Source organism: Scyliorhinus canicula, chromosome 1, assembly GCF_902713615.1.
Source record: "Scyliorhinus canicula chromosome 1, sScyCan1.1, whole genome shotgun sequence".
In the NCBI taxonomy this organism is placed as follows: Eukaryota; Metazoa; Chordata; class Chondrichthyes; order Carcharhiniformes; family Scyliorhinidae; genus Scyliorhinus; species Scyliorhinus canicula.
Genome location: NC_052146.1, coordinates 218,603,564 through 218,618,131, shown reverse-complemented (window position 1 = coordinate 218,618,131; position 14,568 = coordinate 218,603,564). Strand labels below are relative to the sequence as shown.

Genomic DNA, 14,568 nt, shown 5'->3' with positions numbered 1-14,568 from the left:
GAGGGAAGCCCTGTCCTGGAAACAGGATCCATAATAATTTTAAAAAGGTAAGTTGATAAATATTTTGGAAGGAGTGTACTGACAGAATGACTGGGGAGAAAAAGAAAGTAGTTTGCTGTTTCAGGGTTGGCACTGGCTAAATGGTTTCCTATCAGATTTTGGTTCTGTTCCTTCACTTTTAAAATGCCAAAACTTCAAATGTACTTATATTTCCACAGGTTACTTATTTGAAATTTCTATTGGAGTGAAGTTTGAAGGTGGCAGTTTCAAGAAATTTGAAGGAATAGAGAAAAGAATTGCACGATCAATTGAAACTCTGGTGAGTCACTGACTACCTTCCTTTGAGTTGAGAGTTCAGTGAAAATTTAATTTAAAAACCTTTCTTTCTCTCCCAGATTAAACACCAGCTTTCAACATTTTCTCCTTCGCTTAAGAAGTTACTCCTTCGTGGAGTTCAGAGGTAAATTCCAAATTGTTTCCATATAATTGCTTGAAGTGTTTTGGGGGGGAGGGTGAAACTGTGTCCAGAGATTGTGAAGGGTGCTATACAAATGAAAGTCTTTACTGAGTAGCTAGGGTTCTAGCAAGGCTGTAAGTGTCATCAGATGCTGGTTCAAATTAAATTTCTCTCTTCTGATGGGGGTTTTATGATTTTGGAGTTGACAATTTAGTACAAACTGATTTGCATGTGTAAATTTTCATAAAGCAATTTGCAGCATGGGACATTGAACGACAGTCAATATTTAAAATGTGTTCTTGGTGAATACAAAGGCAGGTGTGTTATTCACCCTGCAGTGTTGTGTCTCAGTTTACCTTTGGTTCAAGGTCCCATTTTAAAAAGATGTTGAGGATGGGGTGGCGTTTCCCACTGAATTGAGCATTTTATGCTTGTCATTTGAACATGAATATTTAGAATATCAAATTAATCCTAATTCCATATACTCTACACCACATAATATCAACTTCAATTTGGTGGACTGAGCCAGAGATTACCTGTTGGAAGTGTTAAACTTTATTCCATTCTTTTTTTAAAAGATGAGCTTATTTCCTGTAATTCTTTTCTTATCCTTCACCCTCAGGATCGATGCCCCAGGTCTGCTCCTTATCTATTGGCTTTATTTCCAGGCTAGTGGAGAGGACATCTATATTCCACTTGAGTCTCAGATAAACCAACTATTGAAAAAGAATGTAGCTAATCTAAGACATGGAAAAGCCATATTGTTTTCAAAATCAGTTGAAGGTAAACTTGCTAGTATATGGGAAAAAACATTTATTTTTAAACCTCTGAAATATGGTTGATATTAATAATGTTTTACCGAAGGTGAGCTCCTAATTGATTTGAATTTCTAAGAGGTTGTTGACCACTTGAATCATTCTACTTATTTTGCAGATGTGGATGAGTGTTCCTCTGGGCTTTCAGTGTGTGGCCCTAAAGCCAATTGTTTCAATGCCTTTGGTTTCTATTCTTGTCAATGTACAGAGGGATTTGAAGACCATTCTCTCAATGCTTCAGGCACCAACTGTGTCGAGAATGTAAAATCAGGTATTTATGAATTGATGGATATGTGCAAGAATTAAAATGAGTTCCAGCTTGAGCTCGTTTAGCTTAAACACGAGCAAATTATTTCACTACTTGAAGCCAAATTTCATACAATTAATTGAAGACTACTTAACTATTGGTGTCCATGTTTCCCCATTAATTTGCATGGCAGTTTGAGCAGTATTTGTTTGTGAATCCCCAATGGAACCTTACAGGAGCCTGTTAATTGTTCCAAGTTCCCATTGTATTTTGTTTTCAAAGGCATTTTGATGTAGTTTAAATTATTTGCCCATAACAAATCTCCTCCAGTTTTAATTCTGAACAGTTGTAGAAACCTTTTTAAAGGCAGAATGTGTGCAAAGTGATGAGAATATTTATTATATTGGAAATCCTCTGGCAGGAAATTGAGAAGTCCATTCAAGAGGTTTTCCTGCAACAAGATACTTGTCCCCGACCATAAATATTTCAATTCTGGCTTCATCATAATCCTGAGAATTAGATCTGCCTTTCCAACTATTAGTTGGGGTTTAAAAGTTGCATCTTTGTCATTGATTGGCTTCAGGATGACTAACTTTTGTACTGTATCAAATATAAATTTTCCTGATTTTATTTGACGAAGTGATTCTTTGTGCCCTGTTCTGAATATTGGTTTAAAGCTGCAGAATTTTCTGCTTTGCTCGGGAATGCCACATTCTCTCTCATACAGTTGATCATCATTTCAGCAATGATATTGTCATGGAATTGTCTCTGAATCTGCAATTGTGCTATCACAACTGTCAAATCACACTTTACAACACAGGAAACGATCTTCATTTATTTTTATACCAGTTGTCCCTCTTATTCAAAGGGGAAGGTAGTAGAATTAAAATTTGTAGTTTGGATGTGATTACTATATTGAAACAGTGTGCCTTGAAAATCATTGTAGATATTTTTCTTCTTACAGAACCTGGCTTGGGGTCTTCACTTGGTTTTCATAAAATCCTAGCTGCTATTATCCTGTGTGTAGTTTTGATCCTGATAATAATCTTAACACTCCTTTTTGTGATGAATAAAAGACAAAATAAGAGAGACGTTGCTTGTATACAAAATTCAGATAGTTCACAGCAAGATGTCGACCTTCACTTACTTCGAGAAGCAATAAAGAGGAAATGATCATTCATTTTTACATCTTGTGAAAGCAAAAATAATTAATTTGAGCTACTTGAATATATGACTATTCAGCAATTTAATCACGAGTTCAACAGTATGCCAAAACTATTGACTGTGGTGATTTCATGTTTAGAATACAATGGGTTCGGATGGGAGAGTAATTGTCTCACTCATTGCTTTACTTTTTCTAACTTGAATATCTGCAGCATTTGAATTAAGGCTTGCAATGATAAGATTCTATATATGACAGTGGCATTTTAAATTGACATTCCTTTACATTGTAACAATCTGTTAAATATTTCAGTAGAAGTGACGGCTGATTTCATTGCTTGCATGCTCACCTACCCCAAAACACTACTTAACCACTGTATTTGCATCTTTATCAGCATTTTGTTCTTCAAATCTGATGCCCTACAGGGCATAATGAGAATTTTTGGGAGTTGGGGATTAATTGGGGGCTGTTGCTAGTATCCAGTGTTTGGGTGACTTGATGCAAGTAATGATCGGAGCTGGTCAAGGTCTGACCTAGCTGGTGAAGAACAGTGAGCAATCGGGAGAATAATATGTTGGTTCAACCTTTCAAATAAAATGTAGTCTTTACTTCACATTAAACTATTTGAAGCCATTTTCTTTCAAAGGTAGGAAATAAAGTTAGAATCATTATAAAAAATCTGTAAATTTAAATATACTGATCCATGTGATAATTTGAGACTTTGCAAGGCTATTTATATGTTCAAGGGTCCACTATCATTGGGTCCTCTTTACAAAGGTGAAGATCTCTAAATAAAGGAGATGTTTGTAATGTATTGTGTGTGGAAGTATTCCATTTATTCTGTCCTTGGCAAAGAGTTAATATTTCTGCGCTGAGTATATTTCCTGGGTTATGTGCAAATAGCACACATGTGGTAATTCCTCCTAAATGTTCATTTAAAATGCAGCCTCTGAAAGTGAAAATAAATGATGGTTCCTTTAAAATACTTGTGTGTTTTTCCTTTTAATTTATATGAGCCACGGCACCAAGTATTGTACCTGCAGGAAAAATGTTTTCCATTTTTACTTGATTATTCAAGTTCTGTAGAAAATGTATGTATTCATTAAAATAACTTATAATAATAATCTTTATTGTCACAAGTAGGCTTACATTAACACTGCAATGAAGTTACTGTGAAAACCCCTAGTTGCCATAGTCCCTCGCCTGTTTGGGTACACCGAAGGAGAATTCAGAATGTCCAAATTATCTAACAGCATGTCTTTCAGGACTTGTGGGAGGAAACCGGAGCATCCGGAGGAAACCCACGCAGACACAGGGAGAACGTGCCGACTCTGCACAGACAGTGACCCAAGCCGGGAATCGAACGTGGGACCCTGGAGCTGTGAAGCAGCCGTGCTACCCACTGCCTGTTCTGCCCACATTTGGAAATGAAAAGGCAATGGGTGGGATTCTCTGCCCTGCTGCACCAGTTTTCAGGTGTGCCACACCCCTGCCGGCAATGGGATTTCCCCATCCCGCCAGCCGGCCAATGGGGTTCCCCATTATGGATAGCCCCACGCCATTGGGAAATCTCTGGGTGTGGATGCACTGCCAGCACAATGGAGATTCCTGACAGCGGAGAATCCAGCCGATTGAATCTAAGCTTCTGTTGAACAAAGGCCTTGGATGAGAGATTCCCAAACAATGACGGTCATTTTGGTGGGAAAACTGGTGAGAATGCTGCTGGTTGCTCTGGCACGAAACCCATCACCATTCGCCCACAGTTGGTCATTTTATTGGAGCTTGGGGAGATTCTCACTGAATTCTCCCACACCTATATTCTTTCTGGACTGTGGAGCTGAAGACGTTGGTGAGCTCGGTCACGCGCTCCAGATCTCAAAAGACGTTGAAGGCCCCATCCCCCACAAACCAGCACTGATTCGCACTGGCCTCTGGTGGGGCCAGTGAATCCCAGGGGACTCCAGCCTCTAATCGGTTGCATATATTTAAATGCAAGTCTGGTTTACTCCCTGACCCAGATCGCGCTGGATGGGAGTATTACGCACACGCACACGCACACACACACTACCCAATCCCTGGGCTGCATGCGCCGGACTATCTAACAGTGTTGTTGTTTATGTTTCCCCCCACCTGCCCAGGAGAAGCTGCGCACAATCCCCGGGAGTGGGAGAAGACTAAGAGGGTCCACCAGACCTGCGGCCCCTCACCGTGCCCAAGCAGAGGACACTGGATGTGGTCGGCAGCCCTGAGGAAAGGGAGGTCGCCGACGCTGAGGTCGTTGTCAGGTGTGCAAGTGAGAACCCCTGCTTATTTGCGGATTCTCATGACACATTTGTGGACCCTCACTCCTCACCACCCCCCTCTCCATTCCGGAGACCCCCGACCCTAGCCAGAGCCATTGGCCCCCAGACAGCCGAGCAGCCCGAACACCAGCCCTCTGCCCGAGACTCGAGAGACCCCGGAGCTCGGGCCGGAGGAGAACACTGACTTCTCGTCACAGCTGTCTACTACACCCTCCACCATCCCAGAGACCATCACCTCAGTTGTCACATTAGTGAAGAGGCTCTTGGGACACTATTTTGTGCTCACCATACATCGCATCCGGTACATAAGGTGGAGGTAGGAGCAGAGAAGGGGCCGGACGGAAGGAGGGCAGCTCGGCCCCAGGAGCCAGCTGCCACCCAGATGGGTCACAGGCTCCTGGAACATCCAGTCCCACCCACAGTGGAGACGCATGCAGAGACCCAGGGACTACGGGAGGGGATGATGGCTGGCTTCCAGCACCTGCAGGAGCAGGGGGTGGTGCCGGTTATACGTGCCACCCAAGCCAACACCGCATGGGTGATGTCCGCGGTGGAGGCAATGGGGGTGACTGTGTCGGATATGGGTCAGCGTGTGCAAGGCCTGAGGCATTGTGCAGGTGGAGTCTGAGGCCCAGGACAGGACTGCTCTCTCACAGGCAGCCATGTCCCAGAGCCACCTGGATATCGCAGTTGCACACCTCAACGTGGCCCAGTCACAGCAGGCCATGGCTGAGAGCGTCGGCGGCATTGCCCAGGCACTGGCCGGCGTGGCACAGACTCAGACTATTGGCCTACCCCACCGCCTGTCTACCACCCACCCCATCCTGTCATTCTTTCAGTAAAATAAATGAATTTTTGTTTGAAAACATGAGGTCAATGTTAGAAATGGTCAATGAAAGGTTTTCTGTTCAACTTGTGTATCTGGCAGAGTTCTCACAGGCCTGACTCACTCCGAAGCTGTCTATTAATTAAGCTGAACTGATCTGCATTTGGGCCCAAGCAGATTTTTATCAATAAGTTAAGTTATCTGCAAAACAAAATCTGATTCTCCAAATTGTCATTTGCTGGGAAGTTTGTCTCTGCTTTTTGAAATTTGACTTGGTTAAGCTTCAGCCACCTCGTGTGAAATTCCTGAGGTTATATTCATATTACCTGGCCCTTTTTTTGATTGTTTAAAATATCAGGATTCTAGGGTTAATTTAGTCCGCTGTTCTTATCCTTACTCTAGATATTTTTTAAGGAGATGATTTCTTCAGCCATGCCTGTGGTTAAGTTGGGCATCATTCCTCTGTCCTGTGATGATTCTCTTGCACTAAACTGGATTCAGCAACTGTTTAACTTCAATGGAATTTTTAATTGATTTTCTGGGGGTGGGCATTGCTGGTAAGGCCAAAATTCATTGATTATCTACTCTGGCCTTGAGGGTGGTGGTGAGCTAATGTTGCCTTGAACTATTGCAGTCTGTGATGTAGGAGCACCAACAAGTGCTGTTAGCAAGGGAGGGCCAGGACCCAGCGACCATGAAAGAATGTGTGGTGATATGCATCACTGTATATGCACAAGGGGTTAATGTAAATACACTATGACTAAGTAACCACTAGAGGGAGCACCAGAGACGTCATGACACACACACATACAGCCAATGGGTTATTAGAACAGGACACAGCCAATGGGTAATCAGGACACCCAGAGGTGGCATTACTACAAGGGGGCACTTCACAACCCATATAAAAGGACAGGGCACACATGCTCTGTCTCTTTCCATAGGCAACACTTGGAGAATGGGACGGGGGCAGATCAGAAGTATCACACCCACCACGTGGCTTAGAGCAGACTGGCTAGTTAGACTGAGTTACCTCAACAAGATTAGCAGGAGAGTCGAACTCATAGAGAACTGTGCTAATCGTTCAATAAATCACATTGAACCTACTTCAAAGTCTGGAGTATCTTTTGGTCAAAGCTGCATCGAGTTGCAGCCTATGTTATCCCAGAGTACATAACACAACAGAATGGTGATATCATTCCAAGCCAGGATGGTGTGTGGCCAGGAGGGGAAATTCCAGCTGGTGGTGTTCCTCTGTATCTGCTGCCCTTGTCCTTCTAGGTGACAAGAGGTTTTGGGTTTGGAAGTTATTGTTGAAAGTGCCTTGGTGAGTTGCTTCAGTGCAACTTGCAGATGGTACACACTGCTGCCACTGTATGTCAGTGGTGGAAGGAGTGAATGTCTAGATTGAGCAGCTTGGTGTTTTTGGAGCTGCACTCATCCAGGCAAGAGGGGAATATTTCATCTCTCAATATTTCATCTTGTGCCTTGTAGATGATGGACAGTCGGGAAGAGTTAGTTGCCACAGGGTTCCCAGCCTCTGACCTGGTTAAACTTGCTGAAGATGGTTTTAACCATTTTCTACAGGAAGGATCGAAAACTAATATTTTTCCTTTCAAATCATTAAAAATTAATATTGTTTTCTTTTGAAAAGGGTCCTGGATAAAAGTATATAAAGAGGAATAAAGTGATAAATGTTGTCTTTCATTTTGTTGGAATGTCTGAACAATGAATAATACCCCTCACAGGTCTTGCACAACCCTTTCCTCTCTTTCTGAGCAGGAGGATGACATTAATAGACTGCCACTGCTGAGATTCATGCTCCCTAAATTCTGTTCACCCAGCACCATCTACTCATTGTCACTACATTACCTGTATATAACTCCCAGTCCAATTATGTGTTAATTTCTGATAATTTTTGTTTTGAATCTCTTCATAGCCTCACACCATCCTATCTTTGTAATTTCCTCCAGTCCCACAATTCTTGGATCTTCATTTACCCAACTCTGGCCTCTTCTGAATTTCCCCACTCCCTTCAAAGGTTGGTCAGTTATCTTTGCTCAGTAGCAATTTATGTCTGATTACGTCCCTATGAAGCATCATAAAATATTTTTAGAAGTGATATATATGAATGCAGATTGATTAATTTTGGCCTGTGTGCTTGTTTAGAAAGTTAAATTAAACTTGCGTTTCCTCTTTACCTGGATTATGCAAATTTTTTTAAAATCTGCAATTCATTAGCGATGGAAAACGTTCACTTCCCGTGATGTGCTCTCTAGGTTGGAATCTGAAACAGAGACCCTTGCTTAATCCCCTCTCCTTGTGCACCCCTCAATTGTTGGATCCTGTAGAATCCGATCTGGATTAGTGTAGTCGTTGGGGGGGATGAAACAGTGCATCCTCCAAGTTGTATATAAATCTGGAAAATGCACTTTATAAAAAAAATGTCTCATTCCATTTTAGTTACGTTGATATTTGGGATCAATGAGAAATTATTTTTCTCTTTGTATCTAATTCATTCTTTTTCCAATTAAGGGGTAATTTAGCATGGCCAAACCACCTGCCCTGCGCATCTTTGAAGTTGTGAGGGTGAGACCCATGCAGAGGCTGGGAGAATGTGCAAAATCCACATGGACAGTGACCCAGGACCTCGGCACTGTGAGGCAGCAGTGCTAACCACTGCACCACCCTGCCGCCCTAGAAAAACGAGTTCCCCGGTTTTAACAATGTTTCACCATTTGAGATTCTCAGTTTGAATTTTGTGAAAATATAGCTACATTTTTCCGCACCTGATACCATTTTGTTACTATATTAATGTAATTTCACTCAAATCTTTAGGTCTTTTTGGGAAAATGACAAACGGTTAAGATAGTGTTGAAAGAGCACAGGGATCTTTATTCTACGTTTTTCTATTTTCTAACCTTACAAAGCTGTTCTCTTGTTGATTGTATAAAACATTGGAAAATATTAAATTCCCTTGTAGTGTTACTGTTGAATTTGAATGTACCCATTTAAAAAAAAAAACAATTTTAATTTCTCATTTCAGAAATGGAGGGTCTTTTATCTGGAATTATTTTTTCAGTGAGCAGTTGTCACGTGACCATCAGAGGAAGTTCTGGTGAATTTTTTTCTCCTGCTTACCCCAACACCTATTATAAGTATATCTGGTGTAACTGGACCATTTCAGCAGTTCAACGGAAATGGATTGAGCTACAAATACATGGATTTATATCACAGGAGGATTGTAACCAGAATCGGGATAAAATTATCATCCAAGAGTCTGCACATGTGATCAGGCATGTGCTACAAGCCTGTCTCAACAAAACATGTCATGATATTGTTGTTCGTGCTTCGACACTGTACTTAATGTTCTTTTCTCAGGGAAATTTAAACAACTCTACTAGGCATTTCCATGTAAAGTATCAGGTGTATGAGGACAGCCAAGCTCCAGCTGAGACCGTACTGAGGTCACCTGCTTTCAAAAAATTTCAGTGCCATCCAACAGACAGTGTTGATACAGAGACTGTGGTTAATCAAACGCTGCACGGAGTTCAGTCCAAGAATTTGTTACATAGTGAAGCAACCAAACCCATTTTACAGGGTTACAGGAGAGAACAGAGTGAATCTAATTCTCTAGTTTTTACCCAATTGACAACCAGAACGAGCACCATGCACCAATCTGCTGCAGGAAGTGAAGACCTTTCCAATTCTGAGCACTCCAGAGTGCAAATACCTGCTAAACCCCATGTATCCAGCTTTGCAGGTATCCATCTGTGGAACATTCTATTCATACAACCACCGACCAGGTCCTATCAACCACCTCTATTTACCACTGTGGAGTTTACGAGACTATTTGGTCCCTTGAGGCCTTTAGTCCCTCGGCCTGATTTTCCAGATTTTTCATCTCTGAAATCAAACATAGATCCACAAATGTGCTTGGCTACTCCTGAATGTTTAAAGTCTCAAATGGAAGATAATGGGGACGTTCCAAGCACTGAAGGTATTCCAGAACAGTCAAGGTTTGAAAGAAATCTGGCTACTTGCCAGTGGCAAATCGGCAGCTATTCAGCAACTTCAGGTTTCTGGTTTTCTACAACCGCTTTTCGGGTGCAAGAAATCCCCGCACCACTTTCCATCCAAACTGACTTTCTCCGAAAACAGCAAGTTGAAAACTATTCCCCACACACAGTTGAACAGGGCTCTGCTTGTCGTCTAATTGCTGAATCTCAATCACAGATAGTCTACAAATCTGTAGCCCTTATTGAATCTGACCAAATGGAGTTTGGAGGGAGTTCTGCACATTCAGTCAGATTGACAGGCCTGTTAAAATTATTTGACTCTACTGAGGGGAGGAGGGAAATGCAAAGCATCAGCATCTTCTCCTTGAATGGGCTTTCCGGTTGGATAACCATTTGTGGCATAGCTGGAGATTATGAATGTGAAGATTTTGAGCATATAAAGACCCAACCATTAATGACCTCATTGCCATATGGATACATGCAGAGTAAAAGTAAACCCCATGTTCTATATGAGCCTGAAGGCCCAATGCAACCTGCCAATGATGAAATGAAAGAATCTGCCCTAAACTATTCTGACAGTTTTGATGTAATGTCAACACTGTTACTAACCCCTTCATTGAACAGTTACTTGTGGATGAAAATGAAAAGCCAGAATTCTTACACTGCTGAGGGCTTTACTCAAACATCAATTTATCAAACCCTTGAACCAGAACCACAACTGATTGTACCAACCCACGTTGACATGTCTTCAAAAGCAAATTCCAACATGATGACCATAAGCAAGTTCCTGATTTATGAAGTGGAATGGCAGACACCAAGTCTATGGATGTTCATGAGTTTTAACCCATCTCTTGATGCAGCCCAGCGTAGTGATGATGCTACAACAAATTTGATTGATGGGCCCCTCCTTCTTGATACTGAATATCCAATGGAGCCATCCGCAGGTTCACCGACTCTGACATGGACAACATTGGGACCAAAACCGCATGATGATATTGGTGAGTGTTTCCTTTAACAACAATGTAATTATTTGTTAACTTTTCAAATTCTAATGAGTCTGGTTTTTATTTAATGCTGTTTTGATAGGACCTTGAGATAGTTTAGAATGAACACTGGTCTAATCTGGATCTAACTAGACTGCACTATAAAAGTAGTAATTGTGTACAGCCTAATTCGAGCCAACACTCTGACATCTGAAATAAAAGCAGGAAATGCTCAAATCAAGAAGTATCTGTGGAAAGAGAAGCAAAAGTGATGTTTAAGGTCATAGTGATTCTTCATTAGGTCGAGTTTCCGGATTTTGCTTTTTTTGCTGACAGTTGACCCATGTTATTGTCAACTAAAACATTCCTAACCTCTTATAATAACCAGATCACTCTCCCTTGAAAAAGTTGTACAATATCTATTTCTTATCCCCCTTGTATTTTGTAAATTTGGACAATATCCTGGTAAGTGCTTTGTAATCGGCTTGTTGGCAAATTGAAGGTTCAACAACATCTCGTATAGATTCAATGGCCTCTTTCTTTTCAAAAGTAATTCTAAAAGAAACTACTTTATATCAAAGCATGACTTATGAGAAGACGTTTGGCAAATTTTATGTTTCGATGTGGAACTATGTATAATTTTCAACCCAAATGTATCCTTTTGGCTTTTGTGGCAATGACTTGCCTTTGTTTATGCTCTAAAGTTTTTGAAATGACTTGACAGTTGTTCCTTTGAATTTATACTTCAATTTGCCCTGATATCGATTAATATTCAGTCAACATTGTATTTATCTGAAATGATAGAAGTATATCAATCGAGGATAAAATGTAAAATTAGGCTTTGATCAATATTAAAACCTTTTTGCTTTCATTTCAAGTTTTGTACAAATGGTTTCTTGATTAGTATGCCTTGGGTGCCAAGAGTGACAAATGTCTGGTCACATTAGGTTTAGTTTTGTTATGCTAAAGTATAATGATTCAACCACTAAACCAATCCTGAACAAAGAACTTAGAGAGACCTACAAATGAAGTTAGTCCATTAAAGTTCATTATTTAGTAGACTTTGGTCTCTAGATTTACTGGCCGTGATTCACCGATATCGCTGCCAAGTGTTGACGCTGGCGGCAAAACCAGCGCGAGCGACACCAGCGTCAACGGGCCTCCAGGCCCAGTAATTTTCCTCTTCGGTGGCTAGAACGGCGTCTGAGTGCTGTGCGCTGCTCTGGCACCGAAGGCCAGCGCAGGTCCACGCATGCGCGCCACGGCCGTCTCGTGCCAGTGCATGCACATGGTTACCGTCTCCACGCCGGCCCCCGCGCAACATGGTGGAGCCCTACAGGGGCCTGGCACGGAGGAACATAGGCCACCCCCCGGCATAAGTGCACCCGCCAATTGGTAGCCCCTGATCGCAGGCCTGGCAACCGTGGGGGCCACCCCTGGAGTCAGCGTCTCCCCCCCCCCCCCCCCCCCCCCCAAAACCAGGACGGCCCCCACAGCCAGAATGCCAAGGTCCCGTTTCAATGACCCCTGACCAACCTGGTATTGGAGTGGCGTGGTGGGATTTTCGTTCTCCCTCTCTTCTCCCTCTCTTCTCCCTCTCTTCTCCCTCTCTTCTCCCTCTCTTCTCCCTCTCTTCTCCCTCTCTTCTCCCTCTCTTCTCCCTCTCTTCCCCCTCTCTTCCCCCTCTCTTCCCCCTCTCTTCCCCCTCTCTTCCCCCTCTCTTCCCCCTCTCTTCCCCCCCTCTTCCCCCCCTCTTCCCCCCCTCTTCCCCCCCTCTTCCCCCCCCTCTTCCCCCCCTCTTCCCCCCCTCTTCCCCCCCTCTTCCCCCCCTCTTCCCCCCCTCTTCCCCCCCTCTTCCCCCCTCTTCCCCCCTCTTCTCCCCCTCTCTCTCCCCCTCTTCCCCCCCTCTTCTCCCCTCTTCTCCCCCTCTTCTCCCCTCTTCTCCCCCTCTTCTCCCCCTCTTCTCCCCCTCTTCTCCCCCTCTTCTCCCCCTCTTCTCCCCCTCTTCTCCCCCTCTTCTCCCCCTCTTCTCCCCCTCTTCTCCCCTCTTCTCCCCCTCTTCTCCCCCTCTTCTCCCCCTCTTCTCCCCCTCTTCTCCCCCTCTTCTCCCCCTCTTCTCCCCCTCTTCTCCCCCTCTTCTCCCCCTCTTCTCCCCCTCTTCTCCCCCTCTTCTCCCCCTCTTCTCCCCCTCTTCTCCCCCTCTTCTCCTCCCCCCCCCCCCCCCCCCCCCCCCCCCAAAGCGCAGGCTCTGAGAATGCCGGCCACCGTGTTTTGAATCATTAGGTTTGGTGAACTTGCATAAAGACTGAGATAAGAAAGCAATTACCAAATAGGAAGACCATCCATGTAGGGTTAAAAGTGTTAATTTTTTTCTTCCCTTGTACATGCTTTAAATTTTTAAACACTAATGTTCTTAATAAAAATGCAGGTCATTTATTGGCGGTGTCTGCTGTAATGAAATTGGTAAATGTTGTCTACAAGAACTTTCAGTATCTGGAAAAGAAAGTTCTACAATCAGTGAAGGCCCTGGTAAGAGTTGAAACACACTTTCTATTGCTACCCAGATTTCTCTCTCTCTCTCTCTCTCTCTCTCAACTGTGGGATTAGGGAGAAAATAAAAATGTTCTTATAATTTTATGTAAATCATATATTTTGCTTTCATTAAACAGATAATGGACAATCTGGCATCATTTTCTCCTCCTCTTAAGAAAATCCTCATAGGAGATGCTAAAAGGTAAAAAAAATATTGTTTTTTTTCATTGTGACCAGAAATCTACGATGAGCGAGACTAAGTAATGGAGAGAAGGGAACCTGCAGAGGCATACTTCAAATGGAACAAGACTGAGTGCATGCCGATGTTGCCTTCTTTACAGCTTAAATGTGAACATATTTTTAAACAGTCCAACCAAATTTGTCTTTGCAGGAACAGTGGGTGAGATTCTCTCAGCCTGGGGCCGGGCCGGAGAATCGGCGCAAATCGGGCCACGCGCCCCGACGCCGGAACATGATTCTCCACAGATCGGAGAATTGGAGCGGCGCTGGTCGGCGCGGCGCTGGTCGAGCGGCCCCCAGCCGATTCCCGGCCCAGGATGGACCAAGTGGCCGTAACAAAAAATGGCCGGCACCGTCCATGTGTTGTCTTATCCAGCGGGACCTGTGTGGAAGGGTCCAGGGGCCTGGGGGAGGGGAGGGTCCAACCCTGGGGGGAGTCTGACCCCGGAGGTGGGGAGGGGGGGATCCCCCGCTGTGGCCTGGCCCGTGATCGGGGCCCACCGATCGGCGGGCCGGCCTCTCGGGCTGGGGACCTCCTTTCTTCCACGAGGGTCGCTCCAGTGCCATGCTGGCCCCCTGTAGGGGCCAGAATTGCTGATCCTGAGGCCGTGTTGACACCATCAAAGCCTCGGGATCAGAGAATCCCGCCCGTGTTTCAGTTTTTGAATGAAAGTAATGAATTGGCATTGAGGTCTGACCTTTTTAAATCTCTCTTTGGACAGATTTAGAAACAACTCCAGTTGCTAAGCCCTTCCGCTATGGTTAGAACGCCCGTTGTGCTGGGTATTTCTCCGAATTAGCGCGGAAAAAGGCTGTCCTGACTCATTTTCCAAATAGCGTCCCCAACGGGAACACGAATTGCACACAACTTAGTCTCCCAAATGGAGAATCCTGCCCCTTTTACCAAATCCGGCTTCTGGCGAGGAATAAAATATTCTTGTTGAGTAGAATATCAATGATATGTCAGCTAATGATTTTGTACATGAG

At 43.7% G+C, this 14,568-nt stretch overlaps 1 protein-coding gene across 2 annotated transcripts in view; it reads left to right on the top strand.

Annotated features, from left to right (window-relative positions):
* The window catches only part of zgc:66455 (uncharacterized protein LOC393502 homolog), a 42,408-nt gene that overhangs the window by 15,104 nt on the left and 12,736 nt on the right, over nt 1-14,568 (top strand). For both annotated transcript variants that reach the window (XM_038807877.1, XM_038807870.1), the window contains exons 4-10: nt 219-319; nt 396-460; nt 1,080-1,240; nt 1,391-1,543; nt 8,854-10,824; nt 13,238-13,338; nt 13,479-13,543. In XM_038807877.1, coding sequence (XP_038663805.1) covers nt 219-319; nt 396-460; nt 1,080-1,240; nt 1,391-1,543; nt 8,854-10,824; nt 13,238-13,338; nt 13,479-13,543 — 2,617 coding nt within the window. The remainder of the gene's footprint in view (nt 1-218; nt 320-395; nt 461-1,079; nt 1,241-1,390; nt 1,544-8,853; nt 10,825-13,237; nt 13,339-13,478; nt 13,544-14,568) is intronic.